The following is a 25991-nucleotide window of genomic DNA, read 5'->3' as shown; positions in this document are numbered from 1 at the left end:
ATGGGACTTGTGACTCCTGAAAAAAAAGAAAAGGCTCAGTAATAATATATGTGAATTTCAGTCCGTGACCACCTGCATGCGTCATGGAGACGGGAAGAAGCCCTTAAATGTTTAATAAACTTGTTCTTTGTCTCCCTTTTGTATGGGATGCTATTAATAACTAAACTGGCAGTACCGTATCGCTTCCTCGTTACTATAGCATCGTCTAGTGTAGCATCTCTCCCAATATCAGAGACACATGACAACCAAATAGGATCATTATCACTTCTCAGAATCCTAGGGCACTGACTGGGCACGTGTACAATATTAGATGGAGCTTTTCTTCTTGCAGTTTCCCTAGAAAATTCATTTGTAAATAATGTACCTTTGTTTCATTTTAGAAATGGGAACTTTAGCACAGTCAGTCCTATAGTGTTGCTGCATGGGGCTTCATCATTTTGAGCTTCACATGTGAAAATAGGTTGGTTGGGTTTACTTCTATCCTGCACATCTGTCAGCTTCCCCTCCAGATAGAAGATCACTGATGTGAGATCCACTGCTCCATCTACTACTGGGATAATTACACTTGTCATAAACCTGTGCTCTATTCAATACATCGCATTTGAAATCCTCACTTTTTAATTCAGTAAGTGGAAGCTTGGAAGGAACTGTTGGGGACTTAGAACTGTCTTTTTCTGGAATGAGCTGGTGAAAGTTTGAGCCATTTTTTCAACGGAAGGGCCAATGCTAATTCTGGATGAGAGAAAGTAAGGATGAGTGGTCTGCAGTAGAGTTGACACCATAACCATATACAATGCCTTTCCAAGCTCTCAGTTCATTCAAGGAAAAAATCCTGAATCCTGGAAAGGAGGAGGCGAAGAATAACATCAGTGACTCACTGGGGCACCTGCAAAGGTAAGAAACATTCTATACACCTTTTATTTTCTGTCCATTTTTCAAAGTGGTGCTTCTCAACCCTAGTCCTTGATGGTTCCCAACAGGTTTTGTTTTCCTGACCTCCTTATAAGTTTCCAAATAAAAATTTACGACAGCTATTAATTCATTTGGCTGGGTAACTACCTGAAAGCATAAATCACAGGACCTGTTGGTGTCCACTGAAACTTTAACCACTTTACCACCGGAGGATTTTCCTGCTAAAAGACCAGGGGTTATTTTGCGATTTTTTTACTGCGTGACTTTAACGGACAATCGCGCGGTCGTGCGACGCTGTACCTAAACGAATTTCACGTCCTTTTTTTCCCACAAACAGAGCTTTCTTTTGGTGGTATTTGATCACCTGTGCGATTTTTTGATCACGCGCTATAAACAAAAAAAGAGCGTAATTTTTGCAAAAACAACAATATTTTTCACTTTTTTTTATATGAAATTCCCCCCAAAAAAAATGTAAAAATCAAAATTTTTTAAAATTTTCGGCCAATTTGTTTTACGCTACCTATGTTTGGTAAAAAAAATCGCAAAAAGCGTATTTTGATTGGTTTGCGCAAAAGTTATCGCGTTTACTAACAAAGGGAAAGATTTTTGTCATTTTTGGTGTTTTTTTTTTTAACGAGTAATGGCGGCGATCTGCGATTTTTTTTGCGGTACTGCGACATTGCGGCGGACAGATCGGACCCTTGACTGACATTTTTGACACTTTTGGGGGTACCAGTGACATTACTGCAGTAATCAGTGCTATACATATGCACTGTTACTGCAAAAATGACACTGGCAGGGAAGGGGTTAACAGTATTGGACAGGGAGGGGTTAAGTGTGTCCTAGGGGCGTGATTCTAACTGTGTAGGGACAGGTCTACTAGTGTAAAAACAAAGATCAACAGTTCTACATAGTAGAACTGTTTGATCTTCACTTTTACACAGGGAGAACTGACAGGTGGCTTGTTTACACAAGCCGCTCTGTCTTTCTCCCGCTGTAGCGGCGATCGTAGTGTGACCGGCGGACATCGGGTCCGCCAGTCACACTCCCGCACTCCTCCGTGAACGAGCCGAGGCGGGCGCGCCCGCTATTGGCTCTGGAAGGAGTGACAGGCGAGCGACGTAGACCTACGTCACTCTGCCTGGCCGGGGCCGACTGCCGCAGTAAATATACTGTGCGCAGTCGGCAAGCGGTTAAATGGAGAAACACAATTTTGAAACAGTGCATTCCAGCCTGTTGTAGTAACAGATCAAGTTCTCCAGACTTACAGGATGAAGAAAAATTGTATTAATTATAATTATTGAGGTATTTACCTGATTTAAATAATTGATTACCTTTATGTCAAACTGTATATTTTACATGATTTAATTACAGGTAGTGATGAATTTCATGGTTATTTTCTAAATTACTTATTTATGAATGCCCAAATTAAATAATGGATAGACAAAATGCCTTCTGTATAAGTGTGTGTGTGTGTGTGTGTATACACATGTACATACACAGCAATTATATTGAACTGTATGTCAAAACAATAATAAAAAAGTAGTAAAAAGACAAGAAAAAAATATTAGTAACAATAAAATTAGCTAATTTATTTAGAGGACTAGAATTTCAACAGTTTGTCAAATGAAAGGGTCAGTCCATCCAAAAGTGATATTCCAATACATAGAGAATAGAGACCTCACCCAATAGATATTTGGGGCTTTGGTAGTTAGATCTCCATGCCATTGTCCACATCTCTCTTCCTGCCCACTTTTGAGTTTCACTGTTCCTGCGGAACCAGGGGTATTCCCAGTATTTCTGTTGCTTTTCTTCCTAATTCAAAACATACCCCAACAGAAAGAGCTGGACCACCTCATAATAGGGTCAAACAGAAACTCAAGAATGAGGATTTTCCCCTGGAGTCCTTGGAACTCTGAGACATGCGAAACCACTAGATGATTTCATTCATCCCAGAATCTACTTAAAGCTGAAATATCAGTTATGAGTAGACTGACCTATTCACATGGTTTATTTAATCTTGCATATAACAAGACTGTATCACTGTTCTTATTAAACAGGTATCATGAAGAGTTGTATTTCTTCTTGCATGTTATATAGGGATTTTTTTCTATTTAGTATCTAATAGAGTAAGCATTTTATTTACACATTTGTTAACAGGTTATTGTTTTACATTATTGCAGAGCAGCACGTTTACTACCTTTACCCTTTTCATGGAAGGAAAGAAAAAAATATTTTTTTTTGTATTTTCAACACTTACAATAATATGTTTTAACAGTAAGCAAATATTACTGTTAGCTTCAACATGGAATTTACCACTGTCAGTTAAATGTGAAAGTACATAAAAAATAAAAGATTGAGTAGAGCTGTTTTAGGAGACTTTTCACACAATGGGACTTATTTTTAAATGAACATGTTATTCATTTTGTATAAACCATAAGATTTACTTTGAGTGTAATTCTATTTATAAGAGATTTAGTAATAAAGATTTTGTTGCGTGTTATATAGATCCTTTGGTCACTGACCCCATGCACAAAATTAATATATATTCACTGTATACATTAGGGTTTTGACTGTGTATTTATTACTACATCCAAATAACTTGCATGAGCTGAAATTTATTTTCAGATATAAAAAAAAGTAATATGTGACTCTATTTTTAACATTTATGTGCTATATACACATCTGGAAAAGGAGTTTTACCAGGGCAGTGAAAACATTAGTTTGTCTCCATTATCAGCTCAAATAAACATAAATTATTATTTTTTGGATTTGTAAGACAGCTGAGATATGTGAATACTGTGTGCTTTAAGAGGGGAAATATTGTACTCAGTATTGTAAATTATTGTATAATATAGTTTTTTGGGATATTTGGTTCTTTAGTGTACATCCAGCATTCACATATTTATGTAGTGCACTGGGTGCATGTTATATGATACAGCAAAGGGTAACTCCTATAAAATACAAGATATAAATTACAGGCAATGACAGGAATCGCCAAACTTTTCAGTACGAGGACCACATTGTATATTTTACAAATATTTGCCTGCTTTAAAAAAGACATTTTAAAAATTAATAAAAAAAAATGAAATATGAAAAGTTTTTTTCAGCATGATATAATTCAGAACAACAGAGACAGAACTTCAAAGCAAAGAAATTCCAAATAAACTTGAGCCATTAATAACGGTGGAACAAAAATAAACTCAGTCTGCTCCATTTTCATCATACTCCCCTTTACTTCAGAGTCCCTATCAGAGTTCACCCTTACATTATAGCCCCAAGCAGAGTCCCCTCTACATCAAGGTCCCTATCAGAGTTCCCCCCTATATCAGTGTCCCCATTAAAGCCCCCTGTACATTGGTGTCCTCATCAAAGTCCCCCCTTACATCAGAGTATTTCTCACATCGGATTTCCCCTTTCATCAGAGTCTCCCCTTACATCAATGTCTCCCTTACATCCGTGTCACTATCAGAGTCCCCGCATTACATCAGTGTCCCCTTCAGAGCTCCTTGTACATCAGTGTCCCCATCAAAGTCCCCCCTTACACCAGAGTATTTCTTACAACAGATTTCCCCTTTTATCAGAGTCTCCCCTTACATCAGGGTCCCCATCAATGTCTCCCTGACATCGGTGTCCCTATCAGAGTACCCCCTTACATCACTGTCCCCATAGGAGCTCCTTGTACATCAATGTTCCCATCAGAGTCCCCCTTACATCTGAGTCCCTTTCACCTCTGTAATTAGGCTTACAAAGCAGTGTAGTAGCAAGGTGGGAGGCAGAGGATGGAGCAAGTGCTAATGGAGGAAGTTCTGTTCTCCTCTAAATGCTGGAGACTTGCTGGGGGTGGGGGGGACAGGGGTGCTGTTGGGGGGGGGGGCGCAGACTGTGGGGGGGGGGGGGTAGAAGGGAAGGCTGTGTACATAAGCCACAGGCTGAACAAAACCTTGGACTGGGCCATAGTTTAGAGACCCTGGTCTATGGCATATCACATTAGGTTACTGAAATACATGCAAACCCTTTTAAGGGGTCTAATAATCAATGTTTTCACCCAAGAGTCACACAACTTGAACCTATGACACACATTTCTAGGTAAATCGTATGAAAATTGAATAAATTTAAATATACTGTATGTGTGAAACTTGGACAAAAACATTGATAAACATTGTAGATTACACATATATATTTCATAGTACAGACTATTCTACATAGATCTTAAAGTGCATCTATAGCTAAAACCTTTTGGAAAGAGTAGGGAATGGTTATACCCTTATAATTATTCTTTGCTCTATGTGTCCTGTTGGGGAGGCATCTTTTCACTTTCTGTCCTAAGAGCACAACAAGAAGCAAGAATAAATCTCCCCTCACTTTGTGGAGGTTTATTCTTACTTTCTGTTGGGTCTTCAGGAGAGGAAGTGAGGAGAAATCTCCCCTCAAAATAGTTGTCACCAGAATAGATGTTATTATTGAATTACAATGTATTTCCCCTTGCCTCTTTTTCTGTTGACAACTCTAAAATGTTGAATTTCCACCCTCTTCATGGCAGAGGTCACTAGAACGAATACCAAGGGTGAACCTACCAAGTGGGACACAGGCAGCATTAGAACTTGACAGGGAATCTAATTCTATGCAACTCTATTAAAAAAAAAAACATTTTGGCTATACATACAGCAGTCATCAAGGTGATTGTATGAGTTTTCAAGTGTACCTGTTGTCTTTAGTTTGTTTGCATAAAATAATAATAATATAATTTAATACTCGGCTTATAATAATATATTTATGCCTAAATTAATCAAACACTATAACAATTTTAATAATATTTTTAATCATTTGAATATTTTTAAAATATAAAAATGTAAACATTTTGAAACTATATTAAAATCACAAAAAGAGAAAGCGCCCCTTCCTCCATTTTAGAAATCACTTCATTTTTAAAATCCAAGAAAATACTCAAAAACAAGTTAAAATTACAGACATGTAACCATCCATCACAACCTACAGACACTCACTCCTCTACTCCCTATCTTCGGATTGATGCATGGGAATATAGGCTTAGCAACATGCAGATAGTAAACCATAGCTGGATGACTTGTTTCGAGGACATGCCCTCTTTCTCAGAGCTAATCTGCTTGCAAATATTCTTAACCCTAAATGGTCCAGACCACATGTAAGGCTATCAGTCTCCACACCCCCCGGCCTTACGCTGGGTCTGGACTATTTAGGGGTAAGAATATTTGCAAGCAGGTTAGCTCTGAGGAAAAAAGAGGGCTTGTCCTTCAAAAAGCATCATCTAGCTACAGTTTAGCATCTGCATATTGCTAAGGCTATACTCACATCGATCAATCTGAAAATAGCGGTGTGAGGAGGTCCTGTCCATGGTCATGTCCATAGGATGTGATGAATGGCTACATGCCTGTAATTTTAACTTGTTTGTGATTATTTTATTAGATTTTACAAAAAAAAGTTCTGTCTAAGATGATGCAGGAGGATGTGCACTTTTTCTTTTTGTAAATTTTAATACAGTTTTAAAGATTTCCTAGGTCTGCAGAAAGCTGTAAGGCAATAAACGATTTCATGACCTCGTGACAATCAAATTAGTGAATGAGAAGAATATCTAATTTCTGCGCCTAACCAATATCTTTTAGTACTTGAGCGACGGTAATGTGTTGTTACAGCGTCAGTAGTAAAATATCACTTTATATAACTAGTAAATTGCCTTTTTTTTTTTGTATGCGGATAATTATCTTTTGGATGATTTTACTAAGGAATAAGCAGAATTTTATTGTTTTCAAACTTTTTCCAAGTTATGGTGGAACTTCAGGTGACACATAGAACTATGATATACATACAATTAAGGGTTTGTGCACATATACCTAGCGTGAATCTTCTGAAGATTTATGGCACATGGGTGCGTAAAGCCTCCCATACAAGCCCATATGGATGTACAACGGCGTACACTTATAAACACTGATGCTTCTTTGCATCAGCATTTACCGACGCATGCACAGTCAACAATTTTTCCTACTGTGGACGAGCCATTAATTTGTATGTCAGGCTGCACAGAGCACATGCAGCTTCCCGGAGCAAGGGAAAGATCTGAGAGATTTATGCTAAGCTTAAAAAATGTAAAATAGTTTGTGTTCGTGAACCCTTAAAGAGTTTTAGGTTATTAAAATCTGCTATGAAAAAAGACCAAACAAACCAAAATAATTATAATAAGCATTTTTGCTATTTTTGCAATAAATCACACTAAAACTTCTCTTTTGCCCTTCTTAGGCACAACCAGTCCTGCTATGTCATCCAACCCAGTTCTCGTGAGCTCATAGGGGAAGGGGAGGACTGGAGGGGTGGCTGATGAGCCCAGAGGTGGGCTATAAATGAACCTGTGTTTTGCTCATCCAAGGTAAAGCAACAGGTTCACTTTAATGGTGGCTCCTGCAGATGCTTATACTTATCTTCCTTTTGCTCCCTGTGCCATTACCCTGGGGAGTCAATGTGACACACACTATGTTGCCAAAGGTATTGGGACACCTGCCTTTACACGCACATGAACTTTAATGGCATCCCAGTCTTAGCCCGTAGGGTTCAATATTGAGTTGGCCCACCCTTTCCAGCTATAACAGCTTCAACTCTTCTGGGAAGGATGTCCACAAGGTTTAGGAGTGTGTCTATGGGAATGAATGATCATTCTTCTAGAAGCGCATTTGTGAGGTCAGTCACTGATGTGAATGAGAAGGTTTGTCTCGCAGTCTCCGCTCTATTTTATCCCAAAGGTGTTCTATCGGGTTGAGGTCAGGACTCTGTGCACCAGTATGTGACTCGCTATGCTTTTAACCATTACCCTAGTGGTTATTTGCTGATTGCCACTCATACAGGTAAAGAAACCTCAGTACGCATGAATTTCAAAGTGCAACATGGAACTTGAACAAGCATTGTTCTTTTAGAGTAAATAAAGTGGAAGGGGATAAATAGAAGGTACACATGAGCAGATGGTAGGGGGACATTAAAGTGAACCTGTGCTTGCTCTGCATGGTATAAGGGTGTTAGTAGTTCTGACAGTCATGATCCCCATTCCCAGAACGATAAACAAATTCTTTTAGTTGCACTGGTAAAATTATTGATAGTATATTGTTTAAACTATGACATATTCAATGTGAAATGTATCCTGCTGATTAGAAATGCAGATTAAAATCACTTGGACAAAAAAATGTTACTTTATTTTAACCACATTTTTTTTTCTTAAGGAAAATTGATGGCACAAATTTTGAAGAAGACAATATTGAACTGAATGAAGATGGGCAGCCTGTTCAAGCCCCCACTCATACACTCCCGCAATTTGATTGTCACTGTTGTGGTTTGCCCAAGCGTTATATCATTGCCATTATGACTGGCTTGGGTTTCTGTATTTCCTTTGGAATTAGGTGTAATCTTGGTGTAGCTATTGTCGAAATGGTAAATAACAATACTGTTTATGTTGATGGAAAGCCAGAAATTCAGGTAAGTGACCATTCCATCATTTTAAGGACACATGCATTTTTTTTTAAATCCACCCTGCCGAGGCTCCCTGATCTAAACTGCCAACTTTCCCCCTTCCTGCCAGCTTACCTGATTAATCTTCCTCACCACCAGCTTCATATGTGCAGTGTGTCCTCATAAATGACTATAGGGCCTTTTTCTGAGACTGGAGACTAGGTAGAGAGATGCACATTCTCTAAAAGTGTTGCTTTCAATATGTGCTAGGCATGCTGTAGAAATTAAATGCAAAGACCCTCCCACGGCTAGAGAATATGTTTAAGAACTAAATTGGATAATGAAGATGGAAGAATTAACTGCCAGTCTCCATGGCAGGTTCCCAAATTTTGTGGACATTGTCGTACTCATGGATTGAGTTTTCTACCTTATCCAAACTTCAACCCTTTCTATGACAATCCATAGATCTTCCGCTGTGCTGCTTGTAGCCTAGGCTAATTCCCAGTCAGGAGGCTCCCCTTCTTTTCTACCTTATTTCATCTACTCTCCTTGTCTTTCTCACTTTGCTCTGTTCGAGGCACTGGTCTCTTGTGCACTTAGTTATTAGCACCATTAGTAAATCGAACTGACCAATTATGATGTTATATCTTGTGCCCAGATTCACCTATGATGCGAGAATTGTCATAGCGGGATATCACTTGCTCATGGTGTGCTACAGTAATTATGCTGTACATGACTTGCACTGTGGATTTATTTTTATGTACTAAAGTGCCTTCTTGTTCTGGGAATTCTTGTTGACTTTTGGGCCAATTTGTCTGTACAGTATATGTGCAAAATTGAATAAAACTATATTTTTTAAATAAATGCAGAGGCCCAGAGATGCCAGCACCCCAATTACCACATACCCGAGGTATCAAACAGGAAAAAGGTCATCCCCTCACACCCTTCCCGGTCTGTACTTAGATACTTAGCATCATTGGCTAGTAAGGAGGTTCGAGTAGGGGTAGGGTCAGCATCCAATGCTACCATGCTTAGTCAGTATAGTTCATATTCCTATCGCACACCTTCCTGGTTTGTAGGCTCGTGTGTACTGGGTGCTGAAGCGATCACCAGTTGGCAACTGGATTGGTTACAGGTAGATATATATTTGCCAGCACACCAAGGATCTTGCAAAAGCAGTCCAAAAAACTTTATTCAAGATACGATCACATCAGAAAAATATAGTGCAACGTTTCGGAGCCGCACAGGACCCCTTCGTCCGGCATGTGATAACGTTTGAATAAAGTTTTACCATGCTGAGTCATTCCTTTTTAAGAATTCAAAAAAAAAAAAACACTGAAGAACAGAAGCAGCATGTTTAATTATGTTAGAACTTTTACTGGCCCATAGGAAAAGCTGTTTTCATGGCCCAATAATATTGTCAAGCTTATGGGAACTGGTGCTGTATTTTTTTTTGTCCTTACAGTATTTAGTGGATGGAACACCTTTTGCAGCATGCAGATAGATGGCATTAATAAGCTAGCCTTAACACCCTAAAGTGCTCATAGATATGGTAAACTAGTCTGAAGATCCAGCAGCTGAATTATCATTCCTTATGCATGATTTCCTAACTCCAGACAAAACTTATTTTATTTTAGGATAGAATGGGAAAAGATTAGAAACTCTTTCAGGTTTTAAATGATGTCTATGCTCTTGTTGAGGACATTTTTCTTTGATATTTTAGATGCTGTCTATGTCCCAATAGGGGAGATTATACTTGTTGTTCTGTACTTTCTGGCATGTGTCAGCTGGATCCCAAGTGAGGTGACAAACACAGTAATAGCATCTTGACAGACATTCTAAACCTAACTAATTTTCATAGAAAGTATGGATGCTCATGTCCCTGTTGGGTGGAATTTTCACTTCCTGTTCTGTCTGACATTCATCAAAAAAGGAAATGAGAATACTCTCTCTCACTTCCTACCCTGTCAGACAGAAGGTGAAGAGGAATCTCCCAAATGAGGGCACAGACAACATTATCAGATTGATGGAGATTTTAACCCTTCCTCTTGTCTTTCAAACAAAAAAAGAAAAAAACTGTAAGATTGAATTAGACTTGAACACCCTCCTATGAGCATGTAAGGGGCTGTAAATCATAATACCAGATTATCCATGCACTGAGACTATATTGGAGGATATGAAGGAATTGAATGCTAGAGTTTCACGAGATTATTAATTGTGGAAAAGTGAAATTCAAGCCTAACACTAACTTTTCTGACAAATATTCCCTCCCCCTCTTCCTGTCTCTCCTGCCTACCCAGTGTAAACTTTGTACTTACCTTTTTTAAGTTTACTCCAGTCACGTGATCCTGCAGCTCCTGCTACCCTGTGTCATGGACCGCACGACAACGGCTAGGAATTCCAGTTGCCATGAAGTCACCCATAGGCTCCCATAGCCCAGCCAGTGTTGCGCACCCTTGTCTTCTCTGCAGCTGCCACTTCATGATACAGAAGCTGCAGGATGATGGGGCCAGACCAGAATGGACTAAAAAGATGTACAGATCTTTTTTACACAAGTTAGGCAGGATGGGTAGGACGAGGGAGAGGGAACAGTTTTAAGAATAATTAGTGTTAGGCTTAAATACCACTTTAAATGTTGTTCACACCTATTGATATCGCATTTTGTAGATCACTATCAGATGTGTAAAGAATATAGAATATAGTATATATTCTAGATTGTAAGCTCTAACGAGCAGGGCCCTCTAGTTCCTCCTGTTTTGAACTGTATTGTAACTGTATTGTCTTCCTTCACATTGTAAAGCGCTGCGCAAACTGTTGGCGCTATGTAAATCCTGTATAATAATAATAATAATAATAGTATATTAGCCACTTGCCAACCGGGCCAATTCTGACATTTCTCTCTTTTATGTATAAATCAGTGTTTTTTTGCTAGAAAATTACTTAGAACCCCCAAATATTATATATATACAGTAAAACCTTGGTTTGAGAGTAACTTGGTTTGAGAGCACTTTGCAAGACAAGCAAATTTTTTTGTGTCTTGATATACAAGTAGCGTCATGTATAAAAAAGAAGAGAGGAGCCTCTAAAGTGTAGTAATATGGTTACATTTATTGAAGGTTCAATATTTAGCAACTCACATGGTTGATGATTAAAACAGGCACAGCTAACTATGCAGGCATGTATTGTAAAGCTGTCCACATAGACCATCCTCTGCACAGCCGTCTTCATCATCCCTTCCCCGCTGCACTCCACGAGTGATTCAAAGCCTCACTTTCAGATCAGTCTACTGCAGGCTATTCTTCCCGGTCACGATTGCAGACTGACAGTGGTGAGAGCCGATGGTTCAGAAGATGGTCTATGTGGACAGCTTTACCCTGGATGCCTGCATACTTAGGTGTGCCTATTTTAATCATCAACCATGTGAGTTGCTAAATGTTGAACCTTCATTAAATTTATCATATTGCTACACTTAGAGGCGCCTCTCATCTCTCTTATATTCTGTAGCTCTGCTAGATTTTGCTTCTAATCCCCTTGGGAAGGCTGCATATTGTGGATGGACATTTTATGATTACACAACCTATCACATTGCTATAATCTTTGCATATAGACTATAAACTGAAGGACTTGTGGAACAAATCATCTGAGTTTCCATTATTTCTTATGGGGAAATTCGCTTTGATATAAGAGTGCTTTGGATTACAACCATGTTTCCAGAACGAATTATGCTTGCAATCCAAGGTTTTACTGTATATATATATATTTTTTTTTTTTATTAGCAAAGACCTTAGGGAATAAAATGGCGGTTGTTGCAATTTTTTATGTCACATGGTATTTGTGCAGCAATTTTTCAAGCGTGTTTTCTTTTTTTTTGGGAAAAAAAAAATCTTTCATGAATTAAAACAAAAAACAATATGTTTAACCCAATTTTTTTTTTGTAAGATAATGTTACACCAAGTAAATAGATACCTAACATGTCACGCTTTAAAACTGCGCATGCTTGTGAAATAGAGACAAACTACAATACTTAAAAACCCTCATAGGCGACGCTTTAAAATTTTTACAGGTTACTAGTTTATAGTTACAGAGGAGGTCTTGGGCTATAATTATTTCTCTCGCTCTAAAGTTTGTGGTGATACCTGTGGTTTAAACACTGTTTACATATGCGGGCATGACCTACATATGTGTTTGCTTTTGCGTGCGAACACGAGGGGATGGGGGTGCTTTAAATTTTTTTTATTGTTTATTTTATTTATATTTTTAAGCTTTCCCTTAAATTTTTTATTTTTTAAATCACTTTTTTTCCTATTACAAGGGATGTAAATTTCCCTTGTAATAGGAATAGGGCATGACAGGTCCTCTTTATGGAGAGATCTGGGGTCTATAGGTCCTCACATCTCTCCTCTATGCTGGAAAGCCTGAGAACAAAAAAAAAATCGAGCTCAAGCTTTTCAGCATATAAACAAAATGTCAGTGTTTACATCTGACGGCGCCGGTAGTGACGTCATTATGTTGCTTCCGACCTCTGAGGGTCATAGAGATGGGTGGGGACCATCTGGTCCACAGCCAGCTCTTTGGTAAACCCCCGGCGGCAATGGTTTCATTCTCCGGTTCTCGGATCGTATGGGAGAGACTGAAGAAGCATCGGAGTGGGGCCCCTCCTGCCTTCTGTAGAAGCAGTCAACAGCCACCATGATGGCATTTACATTGCTGGGAATCGGCAGCTGAAAAAAAAGATATCTGGATGATGCCTGCAGCTGCAGGCATCATTCAGATATCACCACTTAAAGCCCATGATGTCATATGACGGCCTACAGTGGGCAAGTGGTTAGAAATGTTACTTGTGAAATTCCGAGTCATTTGCACCAGCCCCGTCCATTGCATCACACGTTAATATGGATTGCATAAGGAAGCCTATTTATTGGCTAGGCTGCTTAGGGCCCAACAATGGACTAAAAATTATGTATGCACCATTTTATGAACATATCCTTTAAATAAATTGCATATCTTTTGATAGAAAGCTCAGTTCAGCTGGGATCCCGAAACTGTTGGCCTGATCCATGGATCGTTTTTCTGGGGATACATTGTGACCCAGATTCCTGGAGGATTCATAGCAAATAAGCTTGCTGCTAATAGGTAACTATATTCAAACATGTATTAAGACCCTCTATAGCATTTTTGTATTGTAGTTCTTTTATTAAAGCATCAAAGGCCTATCAGTGGCCAAGCAAAGTTTTTGATGAAACCTTGTGCCCCTTACCTTCATAAAAGTTATTCAAATATATAAATAAATCCATCTTATATATTTTTTTTTTTCATGTATTGGTGTGATGTGCCAATTAAATGTGCTGGAGACATTTGTTTTTATTCCTACAGGGTATTTGGTGCTGCTATTTTTTTAACCTCAGTCCTAAATATGCTAATTCCATCGGCAGCAAAAGCACATTTTGGGTGTGTTATATCGGTTCGTATTCTCCAAGGTCTTGTTGAGGTAGGTACTCCTAACATGTTGTTATTCTAGGCCCTCTCTCTATCTGTTTTATATCTATTTACAAAATCTCAGTTTTGTATATTTTAATTTTTGTGTACTATGTCATGTACTGTTTTTTACTTACATGTGAAATATGATGTAATTACTAAGATTTTAGAATTGCTAGCTCCTCCTATGTGCTCCATTTTGGTCTTTTAAATATACTGTTAAAAGAGTTTTGTTATACAGGCAGTCCCCAGGTTACAAACAAGCTAGGCTCTTTAGGTTTGTTCTTAAAGGGTAACTCCACTTTTGTGAGGGAAAAAAAATAGCAAATAAAGAAATAGTAATATAGCGTATACAATTGCGACACAAGTCATATTGCGATTGATTGTTATTAAAAATTACCTCTCTTTTTCAGTCTGCAGCCTTAGTAATTTTCTAAAAATGCAATGCAATATGGCTACCTGGAGCTGCTCTGTACACAGAATGTATACTGACCACACCCCAGAAACATAATTTCCCGCTTGTGTGATTGGCTCACCAATTTTCCCAGAAGTCTGCCTAAGATACAAGTCAGATTTCTGGCATCCCCTGCAACAAAAAAAAATTATTTTTGGTGAGATGCTCCCAACAGGAACACGTCTAAAGTGATGCAGGCCGAGCACCTTTCCTCATTAGTGCTCTGCAGCTGCACAGCTGATTGATAATTATGAAACCACTCCCATTAGACCCACTTAGCACAGAGGCACAAACAGGGATTTCTTCAGAATAACAAAAAGGTAGGAATCTGCAACAAAGGTTGTTATATTTGTTGTACATAGATCACCCAGAGGGGAATGTTTTTTTTCACAACAAAAGTGGAGTTATGCTTTAAGTTGAATTTGTATTTGAGTTGGAACAGGTACATTTTTTAAGTGTACTTCCAGCCCAAAAAATGTGTTTACATTTTTTGGATAGCATAGGGAAGGGTTAAAACCCTTGTAACATTTGTTTTGCTGTCCGTGCCCCTGTTCAGAAGATTTCACCTCACTTTCTGTCCTGGTGGCGATTAGATTTTGAAAAATTTGGGTTGTTGTGGAAACAAGGATTTGTATTTGGTCTGTGACTTGTTAGGAGAAGGAGGCTTGATTTGTAATTCACATGGGAATGTAGAGCTGCTGGAGCGGTTGGGGACAGCGTATCAGAGAGCTCCCCCTTTTTTTTGTAGAAACTTTATTTGAAGTGTACAAAATGTAGACTTAGACTTAGACTGCTGTACATTGCCATGGGATTTGGCTTTGTGTGCTGCAGTAAGTGATTCGCTGCTGTACATTGCCATGGGATTTGGCTTTGTGTGCTGCTATAAGTGATGCACTGCTGTACATTGCCATAGGATTTGGCTTTGTGTGCTGCAATAAGCAATGCACTGCTGTGCATTGCCGTGGGATTTGGCTCTGTGTGCTGCAATAAGTGATGCACTGCTGTACATTGCCATGGGATTGGGCTCTGTGTGCTTCAATAAGTGATGCACTGCTGTACATTGCCATGGGATTTGGCTCGGTGTGCTGCAACAAGTGATGCACTGCTGTACATTGCCATGGGATTTGGCTCGGTGTGCTGCAACAAGTGATGCACTGCTGTACATTGCCATGGGATTTGGCTCGGTGTGCTGCAACAAGGGATGCACTGCTGTACATTGCCATGGGATTTGGCTCGGTGTGCTGCAAATGGCAATGCACTGCTGTACATTGCCATGGGATTTGGCTCTGTGTGCTGCAACAAGGGATGCACTGCTGTACATTGCCATGGGATTTGGCTCGGTGTGCTGCAACAAGGGATGCACTGCTGTACATTGCCATGGGATTTGGCTCGGTGTGCTGCAACAAGGGATGCACTGCTGTACATTGCCATGGGATTTGGCTCGGTGTGCTGCAAATGGCAATGCACTGCTGTACATTGCCATGGGATTTGGCTCTGTGTGCTGCAATAAGCGATGCACTACTGTACATTGCCATGGGATTTGGCTCTGTGTGCTGCAATCAATGATGCACTACTGTACATTGCCATGGGATTTGGTTCTGTGTGCTGCAATAAGGGATGCACTGCTGTACATTGCCATGGGATTTGGCTTTATATAAATCAATTTATCACAGCATGCTGCAGCCCAGCCATAGGCTCCATTGCAGTGTGAATAGAACAAATATAAAACAATTGTTTCCGATGTGGTGAGAGTAATTTTATAATGCAGTAAAACGTCTGTCACAGCACACTGAGTGAATAAGCCCATACAGCTGCTCATATTACCTCCTGTCAGATCAGAGGCAGTATTACATTCTCATAGGAGCGTGAACCCTACTAAAAACTGCGCATGCAAGGGATCTAGGTTGTGTGCTTTTATATGAGAATTTAATGCTTGGTGTTCTGAGATGGTGCTGAAGCGATGATGCTAGCACTGGGGAATGGCTTCAAATACAGAGACTCCTGTGAAAACCCCAACAGTGAGTGGCAAGAGACTGCATCTGGCGGCAGGCTATATCCACAAAACCGGTCTCTGGTAACAAAAGGGTTGGGGACTTCTGTGTTGCATTACTCCTGGCTATCTCTGCAGACTACAAAATACTTTCTCACTATGTTATGGACATGAGGAAAGGAAGAGGTGTTCTGTAGCCCTAAAAACACTTCCAATCCTAGGATGACAACTAGATATAAAACCATAAAAGGGTGTTTAGGACAGGGCGTCTGTTGCTGGCAAGATCAGCCAGTAAAAATTGAGAAAAAAGCCTAAAAAATAAGGAAACGAATGCAACCACCACATCTACAGACTGATACGCTGTTATATGCTACATTTTGTTTTTCACTTTAGACCAGGGATAGGCAACCTAAGGCCAGCATGCAATGCCATTTTCAGTAGCACCCTGAAGATTGTTTTGTGGCTTATGCGCAGGTTTGGATGGGCCCACTAGGTTATATTGGGCTCCTGCTTGTTTCAAAACAGACCCACTGCTGTCGGTTGAAAGTTTAAAAGGCTGTCAATGGCAAAGCTTGGCCTACCTCTGTGACATTTCAGTGAGGTTTGTTTGATATCACTGCCTAGGGCTGCTTATATAATTATGTAAAAGGCCCACCTGCCTACCATATTTCTCCTCCTAGTGAAGTCATGTCTATGGTGTGCTTTTGATCATTGACAAGACTTGTAAATTGACACTTAAAAAGGTTTCTGCCCCTATTTGAACCTATATGCAGTAATTTCACAGACAAAAGTTTAAGGCTTGCCATAAATTAAGTGGTCTAAACCAGCCTTTTTCAACCCTGTGGTGCCTAGAGGTTTCTTCAGGGATGCTTTGGAAAATTGCCTAAAAATTGCCCAAAAATTGTATACAAGCTGGTGTGTGGATGAAGGCTGACTTTTTAGTTACACAACGCCACAGGTTTCCATTGTGCACCATTGCAATCTTCTAACTGCTAGCGTCCTAATGACCAATGGCATCATCAGTTGATGTGGAGGATGTCAGTCACCTGCATAGCATCCTTGTTTGACCCTCCCCTGCCCCTCTTCATCAGCATTGGGGGTTACATTAGCTGGGTGATGGAGAAAAACTGAGGGAGAAGAGAAACATTGGAATACTAATTAGCGCCAGTTTGCATAAGTGTATTTGCTTTGGAAGAATAAATCACCTCTAATTTTGGGTGTCCTAGTTGGACTTGTGGATGTTGCTGCATTATGTAAAACTATTAGAATGGAAATAAAAAGGGGTTTGAATAAGCCCCTTTTTATCGATGGGATAGTGACAGGCATAGCTTAGCAACTAGAAGCCAGTTTTAGGGTATAGAGTGTGAAGTAAATGCTGTTGCTGGGTTAGAAATTATAAGCAGTGTAGTGTTAGGCTAGAATAAGCCCCAATCAGATAAGCTCCTCCTGTAGCTAGGAAGGTTAGGTAAGGTAACCGGTTTATCCCTGTATTTCTCCCGCCTTCTGAGCTCGCCTAAGGAATATTTAAGGGGGCTCATCCTGTCAGGATTCACTTCGCCTCAAGACCACCTCACCTCAAGATCTTCAAGCCGTGCTGTTCCCCTCCCCCCCTCCCCTTTTGTTTTTTATCGCGGCTAGTTTTTACTTGTAGGGTCACCTTTGTCTAGTACAAAGGGGGACGATATTTATACGTTTACAAGTTATTTATGATATTTGATGAGTTGGATAATTATTGATGTAATATTTATTTGTTTAACCTGGATCGTAGTGGTCGGGTTATGTTTCAATGTTTCTGAATTGATGTTTATAAGTTTTTTATTTATTTAAACAAGTATTAAACGGCCGCGGCCTTTTTTAACTGCCGGTTCACACTGTGGCGACACGACTCTGTACTACTTCGGGGGCGACTTGTGCATTGTCATGCACCACGACTTTGGAGCGACTTGCATGGACTTCACATAATGGAAGTCTATGCAAGTGGTTCTGAGGTCGCCCCGAAGTAGTACAGGACCCTTTTTCTAAGTCGGAGCGACTTGTGTCGTTCCTATTAGAACGGGTCCTGTAGCGGTCAATGGACCGCGAGGGAGCGCGAATTGTCAGGCTGACAAGTCGCCTGACAAGTCGCGCTAGTGTGGATCGACTCTAAATCCAATTTCAGAGTGTAGTGTCATCATTTTTTAGATAAGTATTAAGAATGTATTAAGAGTCCTGTCTGCTATTCCATAGCTTTTACATTATAGAATAGGGTGCCTCGAGACTGTCCATAGTTTTTAAAGGTTGCCTCGAGATTGTCCATGATTTTTAAATTGCATTCTCTGCATTAGTGTAAAAAAACATCCCACCACTTGTTGTGCCGTCCCTCCCTAATCACTTACCTGACTCCTCCACCGATCCAGCTCTGTCCCGGCTACAGCAGTGCTGCTCTCTCTTCCTGTTAGCACAAAACACACTGAGAGCAGCGGGAGCCTATAGGCTTCTGCTGCTGTCAATCAAATCCTGTGAGGGGAGAGCGGGGGCATGACAGACTTGCGCTGTGTACGCCTATGGATGGGTGCCCCCGCAGCACACAGCCTCTGAGGGAGCACTCGGAAAGGAGTAGTGGACAGAACCGTCAGGGGAATGAAAAAGAGGAGGTAAGCCACTGCTCTGTGCAATATCCTTGCAGACAGCGGGTAAGTATTACATGTTTGCTGCAGTCGAGCTGCCCCATCAATATTAGGACATTGATCAGATTTTAAGGAATATTCAGTCTTGCTGCAACCTCCCCTAAAGATTTGGAAACTCAGCTATAGTAGTGAATATATGGTTTCTACAAATGTAGATATATACATGCATGGCTAAACCTGATAAAGTTAGTGGAAATTGATTTATTTGAACTACTGAGAAGTTAATTATGCTCTTATGTGCCTCAACCCTCCTTGCTACTTTTTCTAACTATAAATATTAGGCAGTGTGTTCTGGGATTCAGGGTCAGGCTGGCTACTGTGCACACACACCATAAGTGTATATATGCTGTATATGTACACTGTACATATAAGTATGTACACTCAAGGGCATAACTACAGGGGTTGCAGGGGTTGCAACTGCAACCAGGCACCATGCTCCAGGGGGCCTGTGTGGCTCCCCTGTACACCTGGATAGAAGGGGCGATGGAGGCAGCATGTAGAGAAATCACTGTCCTCCTTTTTCCTCCTGTAGCTGCAGGAGGAAAATGGAGGAGATTGGTTCCTCTGTATGCTGCCGCCGCCACTCCTCCTATCCAGTTCACTTGTGTCCAGCTGTCTCTGGGCCCCTGTGTGCGCCCCTTGTCCCCCCCCCACTGTGCTGCCCCCCCCCACACTGTGCTCCCTCCCCATTTCTGCCGGCTGCTGCAGGGGATGTGTTACAATAGAGAACCAGGAAGGGGTTGGTAAATATATAATTTACCAGCTCCTTCCTTTTCTGAATGAACGGAGCCCTAGTCAGTGACATTGTAAAAAAATAAAATGATAAAAAATAATACAATTCAAATACCAAAGAATAAAAACTACTGACACCAGTGGGTGAATTTCCAGGATCGCAAAGGTCACACTTGCGACCCAGCACTGGCATTACACCACCGTGGGGAGGCCCCAAGATGGCAGGAAGGGGGCCCACTGCAGAACTTGTGAAAGGGTCCCACTGCGGGACCATAATAAAGGGCCCCGCAATGAGAGTAAAGGGCCCCAGGATCAGTGGGAAGAACCCTAGGCTGAGCACGTGCACTCAACTTCTTTGGTCGACCATGGCAAGGCCTGTTCTAATTGGAACCTTTCCTGTTAAACCGCTGTATTGTCTTGGCCACCATGCTGTTGCTCAATTTCAGTGTCCTGGCAATAATCTTATAGCCTTGCCATCTTTATGAAGAGCAACAATTCTTTTTTTTAGATCTTCAGAGAGTTCTTTGCCAGGCGCATAAGGTGCCATGTTGAACTTCCAGTGACCAGTATGAGAGAGTGAGAGCGATAACACCAAATTTAACACACCTGCTCCCCATTCACACCTGAGGCCTTGTAACACAAACGAGTCACATGACACTGGGGAAGGAAAATGGCTAATTGGGCCCAGTTTGGATATTTTAACTTGGGGTGTACTTGCTTTTGTTGCCAGCAGTTTAGACATTAATGGCTGTGTGTTGAGTTATTTTGAAGGGACAGCAAATTTACACTGTTATACAAGCTGTACACTCACTACTTTACATTGTAGCAAAATGTCATTTCTACAATGCTGTCACATGAGAAGATATAATAAAAATAATAAAATATTTACAAAAATCTGAGGGGTGTACTCACTTTTGTGAGATACTGTACATACATATGTATATATATATATATACACACAGCATATACAGCTACTCAATAATTAGAAATCATTAAATGTGTGTTATATGCCTGAATTCCTCTTGATAGAAACCTCCTTTTATTCTCTTTAACAGAAGCAGAGCCAATATTAGGAGCCAGTCAGGCTTTGTTGCCACATAAATACAAATCATTTGTCAGACAAAACCATATTCTGACATGTATTTGAATTTACCTTTTGTTATTTGTCTGAAGTTTGTTAAATATGTGACTTGAGAGATTAACATAAATGTATGTTTAAAATGTTTTCAGGGAGTGACGTATCCAGCATGCCATGGTTTGTGGAGTAAGTGGGCGCCCCCACTGGAGAGAAGCAGACTAGCAACCACTTCTTTCTGTGGTAGTACAACATTCATCCTACATATTAAATCTTAGTCATTTATTGTGTCTGGGTAAACCAGCTTTTAGCTGTCTTTTTACTGTGTAGCAAACAATCACTAAGTTCTAGATTCTGTTGTAGTGGATGTTCATGACTTATTAGATGTGTAGTCTGAGAATGGGTTGAGGAAATACAATGCTCAAAAAAATGAAAGGAACACTTTTTAATCAGAGTATAAAATCAAGTCAAGTAAACTCCTGGGATATTGATCTAGTCAGGTAAGTAGCAGAGGGGGTTGTTCATCAGTTTCAACTGCTTTGGTGTTAATGAAATTAACAACATAGGCACTAGATGGGCAACAATGAGAGGAACTCCAAAACAGGAATGGTTTTACAGCTGGAGGCCACTAACACTTTTTTTCCTTAGGCCTCTTTTACACCGGCGTTTCGTATGTCCGTATATCAACCCATCCGTCCGGTGATATACGGACATAATGCATGTCAATGGGATTGCGAATGTCAGCGGATGACCATCCGCTGACATCCGATTTGCGTCCTTTCAGTTCTGTTCCGTTTTTTGGAACAGAACAGATCCCTATTTTTCTTCCATTTAAAAAACGGAAAGGACGCAAAATTTGATGTCAACGGTGTCATTCGCTGACATCCGCAATCCACATGGACATACGGACTGGATGACACAAGTGTCATCCGTGTCCGTAAAAAAGAAAAAAAAATGCCGGAGCGGATCGCAATACGCTCCGCTCCATGTGAAAGAGGCCTTACTCATCTTTTCTGACTGTTTTTCACTAGTTTTGCATTTGGCTAGGGTCAGTGTCACTACTGGTAGCATGAGGCGATACCTGGACCCTATAAAGGTTGCACAGTCAGTCCAAATCCTCCAGGATGGCACATCAAAATTTGCCATTGCTAGAAGTTTGCAGTTTTTCCCACCACAGTCTCAAGAGCATGGAGGAGATTCCAAGACACAGGCAGTTACTATAGGAGAGCTAGAAAAAGCCGTAGAAGGTCCTTAACCCATCAGCAGTACCGATATGTCATCCTTTGTGCAAGGAGGAACAGGATGAGCACTGCCAGAGCCCTACAAAATGACCTCCAGCAGGCCACTGGTGGGAATGTCTCTGGCCAAAGAATCAGAAACAGACTTCGTGACGGTGGCCTGAGGACCCAACAATTTTTTGAGCAGTGTATTTTCCCTATTGATAGAATTCTCTGTTTCAGAGATATTCCAGCATGTACAATCTTTGTGACCGACCCTGTACTGAGCACTGGATTTGGGTAGATTATGGAAATTGTTTGTTGTTAGTACTAATTCTTCCCTGTTTACATTGCAGGATCCTATGCTGGTGCGGTAATCGCCATGCCATTGGCAGGGATACTTGTACAATATATTGGATGGTCATCTGTTTTTTATATTTATGGTAAGGTTTTCTTAGGCATTTTAACAATAGCTCACTATATTACTGCTGGGTGCCATTTTAGTTTGTCTTGAATCAAATCTGGACTTTAGCCATGCAGGACAAGGCGAGAGGTTTGTGTTAATCCTTCCCACCCCCTCCAGAGTCCAAAAACACATACTAACCTTTTAACAGAACAGGTCATTGGCTGAATGGTCAACCAGGGAATTACAGCAACGTGCAAAGGGAGAAGCAATAATGTAAAACAGGTTCAGGATGCCATAGCATGCATACACTGAAGAATAATGCAAAGCAGATTATGAAAGCTGCACAAACATGGACTCAGTCAAGTTGAGAATCACTACTTCAGTAAAACAGTTCGGAACGCACTTACTTGTGATTATCCTAATAAACAGCATCCCTCTTAATTAAGTCCAGGGCAGCTCCAAGGGCCAAGGATGGTGGGGGGGGGGGGGGGGGCTACTTTTGGTTATACTTGGAGAGATCCAAAAACAAATGGCCACTCCACTAGAGCTAGGGTACTCCAATAGTTATAGGAAAGGTGCTCCCCTTAGTGGCTGGGTCTTCCAGAGAAGCTGCACTTTTAGGCTCTGGCCCAGCTGCCGCCACATTATTTCTGATAGTGGAGGACCTCCTCACCTCATTAGGTGTGGCCTTTTTGAGTTTCCTATGTTCCCCTGCCAGTCAGTGCAGCCACTGGTAATGAAGGTAATAAGGTAATAAGTGGTACTTATTATGGGAGCATGGAAGGGGATATGCCCTCAGGTGGCAGCTCTGGTGATTAGTGATTGGCCTAGAGTTGTCATGTTGGGGAGGTTATCCTCACTCCTATGTAAGTTTTGGGTAGAAAGACAAGAAGTTTGCACACCAAAAAGTTACATTATCTATATCCCTGGTGCCCAACTTGCAGCCCTTTGGGTCATTTGTGCAGCTCTCGGCCCCTGCAGACACTAATCTGTATTTCTCTATTGGCCTGCTATATCAGTGATTTTTTGTAGTCTCCTGTGATAGGTCTCCTGTTTATGTCTCTTGAAGCATGTCCCCAGTCTCTAACAACCCCTATTGTATGTTCACAGTCTCAAAATGTCTTCTGTAGCATGTCTGCAGTTTCTGACTCTCTGCATTAAAATGTCTATATTCTCTGACATTCTCTTGTATAATGTCTATAGTCTCTAACCATCTCTTATGTCATGTTTTCATACTCTGACAATCTCTTGTATCAGGTCCACAGTTTCTCACCATCTCCTGTAAAATGTCCACGTTCTCTGGCCGTCTCTTGTATCATGTCTGCAGTCTCTGACCATCTCTTATGTCATGTCTGCAGTCTCTGACCATCTCTTATGTCATGTTTGCAGTCTCTGACCATCTCTAGTATCAATCATGTCCACAGTTTCTGACCATCTCCTGTGAAATGTCTACAGTCTCTGACCAATTCTTGTATCATGTCTGCAGTCTCTGACAATCTCATGTATCAATTCTGCAATATCTGACAATCTCATGTATCAATTCTGCAGAATCTGACAATCTCATGTATCAATTCTGCAGAGTCTGACAATCTCATGTATCAATTCTGCAATGTCTGACAATCTCTTGTATCGTGCCCATAGTTCTTGACTATATCCTGTTGTGTGTCTGCTGTCTCTGACACTGAATATTCACAGAATTTTATGTTCAGCCCTTTGGTGATTTTGAGAGCCAGAGAGTCACGCTTGAGGCCACCCTCCACCACCCCTGTGTCAAGAAGGTTGACCACTGCTTCTCTATATTATTTATTCCATTGGATGTGTCTGTTTTTATTAATGAATTACTATTACTATTGGAAAATCAGTGTACATTTTCACTATTACGTGTTTTGTGTGGCTTTATCATTCAGGGGTGTTTGGCATTATATGGTACGTGTTCTGGCTTCTGCATGCTACAGAGGGCCCAGCTGCACATCCTTTCATCAGCCCTGAGGAAAGATCATACATTGAATCAAGTATAGGAGAAAGCAGCAGTTTAGTTACCACTAGCGTAAGTTTTGACCTGACTATGTATGAATACTACCGTAATTTATAATTCTGGCCATTGCTGTGGAATAACTGTTAAAAATACCTATTAAGGTTTTCGGCTGTCCAGGTCATAGGATACTGGCTAATTATCCGTAGTAAGTCAAAAACAAGTAAACTTGCTGTGTATTACAGAAAATATTTTTGCACTCATCTGATCATCAGAAAGGAGGATATCTAGTCCACACTAGAACAACCATCTCTGTACTGGGAGAAGGGGCCTAGATACCACTTATAACCCATGTGCAGTACTATACTAACTCCCCCCCCCCCCTATGGATTCACAGTTCACACCTTCTGTCATGACATCATGGTGACTTATTTATAGTGTTTGGATTATGGGGACAGGATGACAAAAAAAATGCTTCTGTTTTTTTATTTTTCTCTTGGTAGAAATTCAAAACCCCCTGGAAGAAGTTCTTTACTTCAATGCCAGTCTATGCAATCATTGTAGCTAATTTTTGCCGCAGTTGGACATTTTACTTATTGCTCATCAGCCAGCCTGCTTACTTTGAAGAAGTCTTTGGGTTCCCAATAAGTAAGGTACATAGTTTGAAAACTATACCCGATGTCTCTCCTTTTGTTATCTATGTTCTCATGTCCTTTGAATGAAATGTGCCACCTGATAATAACTCTATTTGTCCACTTAGGTTGGTCTACTGTCGGCAGTACCGCACATGGTGATGACAATAATTGTACCCATTGGAGGGCAGCTAGCTGATTTCCTAAGAAGCAGGCAGATTTTGAGCACCACGACTGTAAGGAAAATCATGAACTGCGGAGGTATCAAATGTTTCTCCTACTACTTTTTTACCACTTTAGATTTTTTTGTGAATAGAACACATATGTCTGTGGTGTAATATGTAATGAATGTTCCATGTGATGGGATTGCTACAACAATAACCATTTTATCAAAATGATGTGTGTAGGTTTTGGAATGGAGGCAACGCTGCTGCTGGTGGTTGGATATTCTCACACTAAGGTCATTGCAATTTCTTTCCTTGTTCTTGCTGTTGGATTCAGTGGCTTTGCTATATCAGGTAGGACTATAGTAAAAAAAATATTACCGGTATTTAACATGTATCATATGTTTGCTGTGTTACTATTTTTATTTACCATAAAGGGTCAGTCCATCAAAAAATTACACTTTACTTACAACTGGAGACTGGTGGGCTGAGTCAAGTTTTTTTTTTGCTCTCTATGTTCCTATTGGGCAGATTAATCTTTTCTATTTGTCCATTTGAGGGAATATCTTCAATTTCGAACAGGAATAGAGTGGGGATCTTCTAATAGCGACATATTTTGCAGTGATGACCGTCTAAGATCAGATTTCCTTCACTCTAGAGATATTTCTTCTCACTTACTGTCTATAAACCAGGGGAAGAGACGGCAAAGCAAACCTGATGAGTTTAACCCTTTTTTACTTTATTCAAGACAAACACAAAAACTCTTCTTGCTAGCTGTCTGTCAAAATAATTATATGCTTAGTGCTAGGAGGGGGAATTTGGTGGGATG

The 25991-nt window shown here is 40.5% G+C and overlaps 1 protein-coding gene across 1 annotated transcript in view; it reads left to right on the top strand.

Annotated features, from left to right (window-relative positions):
* Positions 1-704: 704 nt before the first annotated feature.
* The window catches only part of SLC17A8 (solute carrier family 17 member 8), a 40748-nt gene continuing 15461 nt past the window's right edge, over positions 705-25991 (top strand). The window contains exons 1-10 of the mRNA XM_082254090.1: positions 705-894; positions 8154-8406; positions 13394-13512; positions 13753-13867; positions 20927-21014; positions 22345-22431; positions 24302-24441; positions 24870-25019; positions 25127-25259; positions 25406-25516. Of these exons, the coding sequence (XP_082110216.1) occupies positions 794-894; positions 8154-8406; positions 13394-13512; positions 13753-13867; positions 20927-21014; positions 22345-22431; positions 24302-24441; positions 24870-25019; positions 25127-25259; positions 25406-25516 (1297 nt within the window). The 5' untranslated portion in view covers positions 705-793. The remainder of the gene's footprint in view (positions 895-8153; positions 8407-13393; positions 13513-13752; positions 13868-20926; positions 21015-22344; positions 22432-24301; positions 24442-24869; positions 25020-25126; positions 25260-25405; positions 25517-25991) is intronic.

The sequence above is a fragment of the Pelophylax lessonae genome (genome assembly GCF_965119305.1).
Source record: "Pelophylax lessonae genome assembly, chromosome: 4".
Lineage (NCBI taxonomy): Eukaryota > Metazoa > Chordata > Amphibia > Anura > Ranidae > Pelophylax > Pelophylax lessonae.
Note: the sequence above shows the minus strand (reverse complement) of the source record. Positions and strands in the feature narration are given on the sequence as shown.